The 10,501-nt window shown below is 47.5% G+C and overlaps 1 protein-coding gene across 1 annotated transcript in view; it reads left to right on the top strand.

The window, feature by feature from the left end:
• Positions 1–1,871: 1,871 nt before the first annotated feature.
• The window catches only part of PYGL (glycogen phosphorylase L), a 42,951-nt gene continuing 34,321 nt past the window's right edge, over positions 1,872–10,501 (top strand). Inside the window, exons 1-2 of the mRNA XM_025442344.3 lie at positions 1,872–2,311; positions 7,657–7,758. Coding sequence (XP_025298129.1) covers positions 2,069–2,311; positions 7,657–7,758 — 345 coding nt within the window. The 5' untranslated portion in view covers positions 1,872–2,068. The remainder of the gene's footprint in view (positions 2,312–7,656; positions 7,759–10,501) is intronic.

Genomic DNA, 10,501 nt, shown 5'->3' with positions numbered 1-10,501 from the left:
GTGGGAAGAAAGCTACAACTGGCCCCACAGAGCTGGTGAGAGGATTAAATGAGGGAATGCCCATGAAGTGCCTAGCCGGAGCCCTCAGGAAATGCTTGCTGCAGTTTGGAGGAATCCGACAGTGGTATGCCAACACAGTAAGCTCCACCTTGAAACACAGTAACTGTTAACCCATGTTTATCTAGTATCTTTCTGTGGTGGCCACCAGAATGGGCTCAGAGATCTCCGATTGCAGGCAGCAATAACTGACCTGACCCAGGGCCGCAAATAGTCTTGCTTTGCCTGTGCAGAGGCTGCGCCTCCAGGGCAAGTTCCCACAGATGACTCAGAGAGCACAGGGACACCTCTGACAGTTGACTTTGGCTCCAGAACAGCCTGGTGGCCTTGCTGCTTCTTCCTAGGACCGCAGGGCAGCCTGGGATGCCCCCTCCCACTCTTCGGTCCCTCTCTCCTTCCCTGGGGGGTCAGACTTGCCTCATAGTCTGATGCTCTTCCAGCTAACTTGGCTCCTTCTCTGTTTTCTCTCCCTCTGGCATTTGCCCTGATAAAATCTTTGCCTGTTTAATCATGTCTTAGAATCTGCTTCTCCAAAATCTCCCGAACTAACGCACTTTCCCAGGGTTCTTTTCCTACAACGGGGAACTTAGACTTGTCCTGTGAGGTCTGGACAGTTTGTTCAGCTCTTCCTAAGCGCCTTTTCATCACAGCACCCATGGGGGAGCAATAGTTGAGACCCAGGAATAATACAAGTCATTGTTGGCAAGGCTGGCAATTCTGGCAACGGACTGTTTCTAGTAGAGTCTAACAGATTAACACTACCCTTTATTGAAGAAGAAAAAGCCTCCGACATCCTAAAATACCATGCGTTTGCCTTTGCCAAGGCTTAAACACACACACACCCCACCACCACCACCACCACCACCACCAAAGCTGGAGGTGACGAGTGCAAAGATCAGCCTGTACTGTAGATTAACACAGACTGCTTTGTTTTATGTAAACAAGGCAACTGGCTGGGTGAGTTATCCCTTCATTTCCCACACACATACCCTTCTCTTTTCTCTGTACTCCACCCAACCTTCCTTTAGAAGGTAATTCAAACAGGAGGCCTGACATAAAAGCTCCCGGGGCCTAATCAACCCAAAGATGCACCTCAGGACTTTCTTTCTGATTCTTACTAACCTGTCTCTGCAGATGGGCAGTAGGGTGAGCTTCTGATAGGGCAAACTGGGGATGGGTCTGAGGAGTCAAGAAATCCGAATCCCTGAGTCTTGGAAAAATAACTGGAAGCAAAGGAGGCACCCCGGGATCTCTTTCTGAGGTCTAGGATGCCCGATGGGACAATGCCAAGGACGGAGCAGGAGGACGACGGGACAGCTGAAGTGAAAGCGCGCTGATGCCTTCAGACGCTTATGGTGGAACCCCTCCCAGGTGAGAAATGATAACAATGACATAGCGAGTAAACAGCTGTAACACAAAAGTCTGCCAACACGTGCTTCCACACACCGACATCCTCCTGGCACCGGAGCATCCCGAGAGGGTTGACAGGACCAGTGCCGCTCTCCGGGACTCCCAGATCCGGGAGCAGCCGCCGAGCGCCGAGGGGACCGGCTGTAGGTCCCCCCTTGGAGGGTGCGGAGCGCACAGCCCCGCCGCGCCCTCCCCGGAGCCCCGCCCTCCCGGAGCCCCGCCCTCCCGCAGCCCCGCCCTCCCCGCAGCCCCGCCCCCAGCCCCCAGCCTCCCGCCCCGTAGGGCTCCGCGGGCGCGCAGACTCCGGCCGCCAGGGGTCCCGCGCGCCCCGCCGCCGCCCCGCCCCTCTCCTCCCCTCCCCTCCCCTCCCCGCTCCTCCCCTCCCCTCCCCGCTCCTCCGCTCCTCTCCGCTCCTCTCCGCTGCTCTGCGCTGCGCTGCCCGGGGCGGGCCGGGCGATCCCTCCGCCTTCCCCTGGCCCGCGCCCAGGGGCGGACCCCAAACTTCCCTCGGACTCAAAAGCGGCGGCGCGCAGCGTGGAGCCCGCTCGTCCCCGGTCCTGCCCCCGGCGCCTGGGCCGCTGGTCCCGCCGCCGCCGCCGCCATGGCCAAGCCCCTGACCGACCAGGAGAAGCGGCGGCAGATCAGCATCCGCGGCATCGTGGGCGTGGAGAACGTGGCCGAGCTGAAGAAGGGCTTCAACCGGCACCTGCACTTCACGCTGGTCAAGGACCGCAACGTGGCCACCCCCCGCGACTACTTCTTCGCGCTGGCTCACACGGTGCGCGACCACCTGGTGGGGCGCTGGATCCGCACGCAGCAGCACTACTACGAGAAGTGCCCCAAGGTAGCCGCCGGGCGGGAGGAGTCCGGGGGGCTCCCCGCCGCGTTCTTGGCTCCCCGCCGCCCCGGCTCCCCGCGGGGAGGCGCCCCCAGCCCGGGCCCCACGGCCCCTGCGCGGCCCACGCACTGCACCGCGGCTCGGCCCCGCCGCCCGCCGCGCCCCCCCGCGCCCCGCGCTCCCGGGGCCCCCTCGCGCCCTGCGCCCCCCCCGCGCCCCGGGGCCCCCTGCGCGGCCGACGCCCAGGCCTCCCTCGCCCGCCCGCGTAGTCCACAAACTCTGCAGCATCCACATCAGCATTTAATGGGAGGTACTCGGCGCCCCCAGTGCGTACGCCGGGCACCGTTCTAGGCCAGGCGGCCCTGAGCAAAACCCACAAAAGAAAGCCCCGCTTTGGCTAAGTTTGATGTTTTGGGAGGGGAGATAAACACCGAGACCGTCCGAGGGTAATAAGACGGGGGCGCGGGGTAGCGGGGCGGGGGGAGGAGTGCAGAGGAGGCAAAAAAAGAGTCGAAGGAAGGTGCCCCAGTGCCCCGAGAGCCTTTGGAGACGCTGGCCTGGGGGATGCGTGGCTGACCCCGACCTCCCCTGGGGTCTGAGTGAGGTGAAGAGGGAGGGGCAGAGGTCCCGCCCCTCGGTCGGAGCGCGCCCGTCGCTCCCACCAGTTGCTCCGAGAGGGGAGTGGAGCTGCCGCACCTCCTCGTTGCCTGCGGGTTGGAGGCGGAGGGCGGGGACTCGCTCTGGACTCAGACCTACTCCGGGAGCTGCTGGGGCAGGCTGCTCACCGACCACCCCTCCCCACTGCGCTGGGGGCTAGAAAGCAAGGGTCCTCAGGGCGCTTTGGGGCGCACAGAGGGGACACCTGGCCAGTGTGGGAAGGTGGGGTGGGAAGGTTGGAAAGGACCTGGCAGGAAGAGGTATCGTGTTGTGCACAGCGAGGTGGGTGTGAGAATGTATTGGGAGAGGAAACTGGAAAAACTGGCTGGAGGCATATTGGAAAGGGTGAAAGAGATATATCCAGGAGGCAGTGGGAAATGAATATAAACATCCATTAGGAATGTTGTTTTTTTTTTGGTTTTTTTTTAGGAATGGTTTTAATATGTAAAAACGGGGGAAAAAGACTAGTCCAAAGAACCCACGAACAAAGGAAAGTAAATTCTTGTAGTAAGAAACTGCAGCTCTAACAAAGCTTCCAAATGCTTCTGCACCCCCAGAGGCCTAGGCCTCTACCCAAAAGTGGCAAGTGCTAAAATATTATCTTAGAAAACACTTAGTGTATACTTATATTTACTGTATCCTTTTTATTTGTATAGAAGGGACTGTACCTCCCATTAAAAATAATTTAAGTTTTTGAACTGGAGAGTGAGACTATGAGAGGAAGTTTTAGAACCTCACCCCACCCCCTAACACACACACACACACACACACACACACACACACACCTACACCTACCTTCATAGCCCTTAGCACCACAGAACATGCTCACCTTGTATGTTTCTCCTCTGATGGATTATCTGGTGCTTTATTGTTCTCCTGTCCTCTGATGGGTTTCTTCATTGGATAGTGCTTTCCTACCTGAGTACAGAGAGAACTAGGTGATCCGCTGGGGATATAACAGCAAACAAGATTCACTCTACACACATCAGTAAAGTATTTCCCTCTGTGACAACCGTTTCCCTAACAGAAGGTCCCTGCCCTCACTGGGACACAGAGTGGAGTCAGTAAGTGTGTCCAAGCCTTCTTCCCATCTCCCCTGCTCTGTGGTAACTGTACAGATGAATCCCAAATCTGGACCTCTAGCCTCAATTCCTTTTCAAACTCTATTCCTACATTTCTGAGTACCTAGTGTGCATACCTGGGTCTCTTCTATTCCCTCAAACTCAAATCATCATCCCTCTGAATCCTGGCCTGTCTTCTGTTTATAATTTTAATAGTATTGCCACCCTGAGAGTTCCCTAGACACAAAACTTTAATCTCACCTTTGATCTCCTCCTTTATCCCCCATTCAACAGGTTGCCAAATTCTTTTGATGCCTGTGGGTTCTCTTAAAGTACCCACTCTCCTGCGTTCTCACTTCTCTGCACTGGAGGCCCAGGCTACTAGTGTATGAAATGGACCTCTAACTGATTACCTTGCTTCCCACAAGTGGTAAAGCTGGCAGTGTGCAGCTAAATGTGGCTAGCTGTTGTGTTTCATTTGGCCAGCAAGACACCTTTAGGCAGTTAAATTTTCAGTTCCTGCAAGCAGGATACATACACCCCCTCTTCTTGGCCCACGACTCCTCATTGTTCATGTGACCTCCATTACACATTTATTTTCTCTGCCTGGCTCTTGAAGGCATTTGGGTGTGTGGTCCCATCTCATTCTGTGCACTGTTGTCCAGTTAAACTTCCTAAAGCAACACATCTGGCCTTCTGCTCAGATATCTTGGCACCCACTGCCTGTCACAGTCATGCATTTAAGGCCCTTCTCGGTCCAGGTAAACCTGTCCCTCCTGTCCTATCTGCCTGGGCTCACCTTACTCTCCCACTGAACCCATCTCCATCTCTGTTTATGTTCAGTACTCCTCGCTTCTGGGTCTGCCTACAATGCACCTGTCACATGGGATGCCTTTCCCCCCATGTGTCCCCATTCTCAACTCTTGCCTGTCCCGCAAGTCACAGTTGTGTTGCAGCCTGTTCATAGGGCCTCCCAGAAGTACCCAGGTCTGCTGATTGATCCTAGGAATAAAAATAACATTATTTTTATAATACCGGTTATTGTTATATCTTCTTTATTTTATCTTTGTAAGCCTTTTGAAAATGTCCACTTTGTATAAAATATACATAAAATATCGGTAATAGTAGTGCATGCATGTAATTTATAAGGTGTGCTAGAGATATTCAAACACTTTACAACTAGGAATATGTTTTTAAGTGTTTAGAGACCACTGACTAAGAGGACAGGGGAGATCCATTTTTCAAGGTCTGGTATATCCGCAAATATGAAGTGAAGTTTTCCCCAAAATAGAAAAGCACCTTAAATTCATGTGCTTGTAGTCTGTCATGTAATGAGGTGCTTTTTCTTTTTTAAAGATTTATTCATTTGAGACACAGAGAGGCAGAGGCATAGGCAGAGGGAGAAACAGGCTCCCTGTGGGGAGCCCGATGCTGGACTCAATTGCAGGACACCCGATTGCAGGACACCGGGACCAAGACCTGAGCCAAAGGCAGACGCTCAACCACTGAGCCACCCAGGCGCCCTGGTGCTTTTTCAATTATTTTATTTTAAGCAACATTTTTTTTAGGAAGACCTTGAAGTGTCTTAAAATGTCTAAAGTCCATGCTAATTTGGAATAATTAAAAGGGAAGTAAAGAGGGGCACCTGGGTAGCTCAGTAGGTTAAGTGTCCCACTCTTGATTTCAGCTCAGGTTGTGATCTCAGGGTCAGGAGGTTGAGCCCCTGTGGACTTGCTACTGCTCTGGCTCAGGCTCTGTGCTCAGCAGGGAGTCTGCTTATCCCTCTCCCTCCCCACCCCACCACTTTCTCTCTCTCCCTCCCTCCCTCTCTAAAATAAATAAATAAATAAATAAATAAATAAATAAATAAATAAATAAATAAAATCTTTTTTAAAAAAGGGAAGCAAAGAAATTTAACACAGATGTAGTCATCTGAGGGTGTGAATTCACAATTGCAAGTGGTTGGATATATATATACTCTATTTACAAACAAGCTTTTCATAGATCACTAAAACATAAAAAGCAATACATAGGGATTTTATTATCAAGATCATGAATACACAGGGAAGAATGGAAAAAACTGCCCTGATGTTATGCTTATGGCTTAAGATATTTCTTCCTGGGATGCAGTAGCCTCCTGTACAAGGGTACATCCGTAGGAGAGAGTGGCACCATGCACCTCTTTGGCCTGTTTCTGCCTCAGAAAAGATACCTTTTTCTGACTCACACAGAGACATCTAATAAGCTCATGAGACCCCTAATGAGAGCATTATAAATATTCAAACACCTTGCATAAAAATAATGAGGATATGGTCTGGAAAATCATGTTATATGAACCACTAAGAAATGGATGTTGACAATCCATGGGAATGCTTAGAATTCAATTGTTCCATAAGATGAAAGTGGGAAGGGGCACCTGGGTGGCTCAGTTGAGCCTTTGGCTCAGGTTGTGATCCTGGGGTCCTGGGATCAAGTCCCATGTCAGGTCCCTGCCGGGAGCCTGCTTCTCCCTCTGCCTGTGTGTCTGCCTCTCTCTGTGTGTCTGTCTCTCATGAATAAATAAAATTTTTAAAAAAATGAAAGTGAGAAAAAGTAAAATTTCTAAGTTGACATTTTCACTAATATTTTATTTTAAATATATATGTATAACTAATGAGTTAAATATTGTAATAAGCATTTGTGATTTAGAGCTATATTCTTTTTATATTTTTGGGTTGACCGAGTACTTTTCTTTTGAGTTCTTCCTATTAGGTAATGAAGGAATCCCTAAAATTTGAAGTGACTTTATATTGATGCATTTATAGATGTTTGTTGTTTCGAGTTTGGTGGAAAAGAAAAGGAGAAGTGATATGGAAAGTAAGGTATTGTGAAAGGGGATGATGAAGTTACTCACTGATCTTCCTTATTTTAAGTTAGTAAACTGATCTTGTATTTTGAAAGGTTTTAGGCAACTCTGACCTTGGCACTTTTCACTTTCAACCCAAATAGTGTATCTGGCTTTATGTCAGAGGCAAACAGTTTCTAAGTTGATAGAGAAATTTCCCATTTCTCTGAGAACAAAAACCAATAAGCCTGAGGTAGTCTTTTGTTATTACCAGACTATGCATAGCCTTTCTAGAATAAAATTATTCTAGTATTACCGGCAGTAATCAGTCACACTGGCTATACTATGGCCATTGTGTGTATGTTGAAGCAGTTAGTCTTTATGTCTCCTGGATGAGATGAGATGATCACAGTCAACCCCACCTAACTCTTATTGTATAAATATGTTACAAATCAGTGATGAGCTCTGGCAGTCTGACTTCTGTTTTGTCCAAAACAAATGCTTAATTCATGAGGTACCTGAACCGGGAGGAAAACACACACACCAAACATTGAACCTAATTAGTTGGATGAGTTTGCCTTTTTCCTCCCTGGGGATAAAAACTTCTTTGCCAAAAATAGGGTATAAAATGGTTTTTCTCAAAGCCAGTTGTCAGTCATGCTTTTATGTAGCCTTTCATCCATCTGTAGGAGTCTCACTTGAACCTGTATTAGTCTCGCTTGTTTGTTTCTTATTGGTGACCTTTTGTGTTTTTATGATGACAAGTAACATTGTCCTTATAGCATTAACATGTCCTGTCTTTGTTTCAGAGGGTTTATTACCTCTCTTTGGAATTTTATATGGGCCGAACGTTACAGAACACCATGATAAACCTTGGCCTGCAGAATGCCTGTGACGAGGCCATTTACCAGGTATGTTGTCGCCGTATTTCTTTCATTCTCTCCCCTTAAATTTCAAGTTCAATTCAGGAACCTTGGGAATGTAGCACTGAAAAAATAAAAGAAAAATTGCTTCTTTAGCTATGACTATTACAATTAGAAATATAAACTAGTGGAGCTCTCTGGTTTAAGAGAAATGTTAGAGAACTGGTTTTGCCCCAGAGATTTACTTCTGTAATCAGTTTTTGACAGCATTCTCCAGCAAATTACATGTTAGGAATTAGCATCTGAACGAGTTTTTTAAAAGTACCTGAGCCCCTGCTATCAGAATCCCAAAGTTTTACTTTGGACTCCTATCTACCTTTTTTTTTTTTTTTTCTTTTTTTAAGAACTTGTTTTTAAGTAATCTTTACATCCAATGTGGGGCTCAAACTCACAACCCGAGATCAAGACTCACACACTCCACCCACTGAGCCAGCCAGGCACTCCTCCTATCTAGTTTTAAAAATGATCAAAGTTTGACTATTATTTTTCATATATCAAAGCAACATGTTAAATAATAAGTTTTTTCAATTACATTGACATACTTTCTTTACTGCTTAATGAGATGTAAAATACACTTCCTTTTTAAATGAGGAGCTTGAGGTTTTAAACTTAATATGCTAACTTATTTTTATGAATGTATTTAACGGTTTCTCCCGAGCTTCAGGGATCTCCATGCCAAAAAACAAATAGTTCTTAATCCTTTTCATGTGATTGAAAGGAGGAATATGTATTTGCAAAGACATATTCTACATGAGAGACCATTTAAACTGCTCCTTTCCCTTGGGATTGTCTCACGTGGCCAGCTGCTGTCACTAAGGGCTGGTTTCCTTCACAGGGGGATAGGTATTTTCTAAAGAATCATTGCAGCTCCCCTTCCATTTCCCTTCTCTTTGCTTCCCCTGATTTTAGGTGAAAACAATATACCTCCCCTGGCCTGGCATCTAACCAGGTGGGTGAAGTAACCTATATCAACTGCCTCAAGGTTTACAGCCTACTTTAGACTTCCATTTTTAGAACTGAAAAAATCCTGAGTGTTAGCATTGGCACTGAGTGGGTTCCAAAGTGGCCTCTTCTTTACCTTATGGTTATTTGTTCACAGCTACTCAAGTCACATAAATTTTGTGGTATTACCTAAGTTACTTAACCATTGTGTTGTTGGCTTGTGCAAGGACCCTGCTGAACTCTTGTCACGGGGAGCAAATTTGGAAGCCCCTTCAAAAATAAACAAAGGCAAAGCCATTTTTGAACTCTCAGAAGATTTAGTTATCAAGACTTGTGTGAGGAAGCCACTTTTGGTTGTAAGGGTGGAGATCCAAGTATGTGGCTCCATTGAAACTGGGGCATTAACTTCAAGCTTGGTTCTAATTTGTGTTTATGTTTGTAAGTGTGTAAATTATGTTTCCATTTTAAATAATGCCTAATTCAATGGATTGCATCACTTTCAGATAAGAATACAGTCATTGGGTGGCGCAGCGGTTTGGCGCCTGCCTTTGGCCCAGGGCGCGATCCTGGAGACCCGGGATCGAGTCCCACGTTGGGCTCCCGGTGCATGGAGCCTGCTTCTCCCTCTGCCTGTGTCTCTGCCTCTCTCTCTCTCTCTGTGACTATCATAAATAAATAAAAATTAAAAAAAAAAAAAAAAAAAAAAAAAAGAATACAGTCATTTGCACAACAAAACATTATTAGCCAAGCATAGGCTAGATTGCTATCTAGTCAGCATAGGACAGGTCACTTAATTTATCTAGCCATCAGTTTCTTCATTGTAAGATGAGTGGCCCAAAGCAATCTCCAGGTCCACGAAATTCTGACACGAGTCCATGCTGGTGCCAGGGGCCTCTGGCTGTGCAAGCCAAACACATGGGGCAGGGAGCTGGCTGGCAACCGGTTCCATCCATCACCAAACTCACAGGTCCTCATTGGCCTCCCAGAGTCCCTTACCCACCACAGAAAGAAGCAGAGGATTTTAGCCCTTGTCTACCTGGCCCACAGACTGTTTCCCAGACTGTTCCTTGGCCCTAGGTCTCATGGGCAGTGACTCAGTAACTGGTTTTGGGTTAACAACCATTGACCCTACTGAGTAAATAATGTGTTGTGGTCATGAAAAATGAACTTTAGTCCATCCCAGAAAGTCTGACCTCATACTTTTTGATAGTTTCCAAAATCCTTCAGCCCAGTTAGTGTCAACATGGTGCTAGACCATTCCTGACATTTTCTACGTAGCACACAAGAAAATAATTTTAAGAAATAGTAGTAGCTAACATTTATTGAGAAATATCTGTTTGGAGTAATTCTAAATGCTTTGTTTGTATAAGCTCATTTAAATTCATAACATGGGCAGCCCAGGTGGTGCACTGGTTTAGTGCCACCTTCAGCCCAGGGCATGATCCTGGAGACCCGGGATTGAGTCCGGTGTTGGGCTCCCTGCATGGAGCCTGTTATTCCCTCTGCCTGTGTCTCTGCCTCTCTCTCTGTGTTTCTCATGAATACATAAGTAAGATCTTTAAAACATAAAAATAAATAAAAATAAATTTATAACAGCCCTAAATCAGGCAGATATTGTTATCCTTGTTTTTTTAATAAGAGAGGAAAAGCATAAAGAAATTTACATTTCCTAGAGTCAGAGAGCTAAGTAACAGAGCCAGTAATGGACCTTTGGAGCCCACCCTCGTCCCATGCTGCTGCTGGGCCATCTCATACGGTTTGCATCTGCACTCATGAGCATCTGCAGTGG

This window comes from Canis lupus, chromosome 8, assembly GCF_003254725.2.
Source record: "Canis lupus dingo isolate Sandy chromosome 8, ASM325472v2, whole genome shotgun sequence".
Classification (NCBI taxonomy): domain Eukaryota; kingdom Metazoa; phylum Chordata; class Mammalia; order Carnivora; family Canidae; genus Canis; species Canis lupus.
Note: the sequence above shows the minus strand (reverse complement) of the source record. Positions and strands in the feature narration are given on the sequence as shown.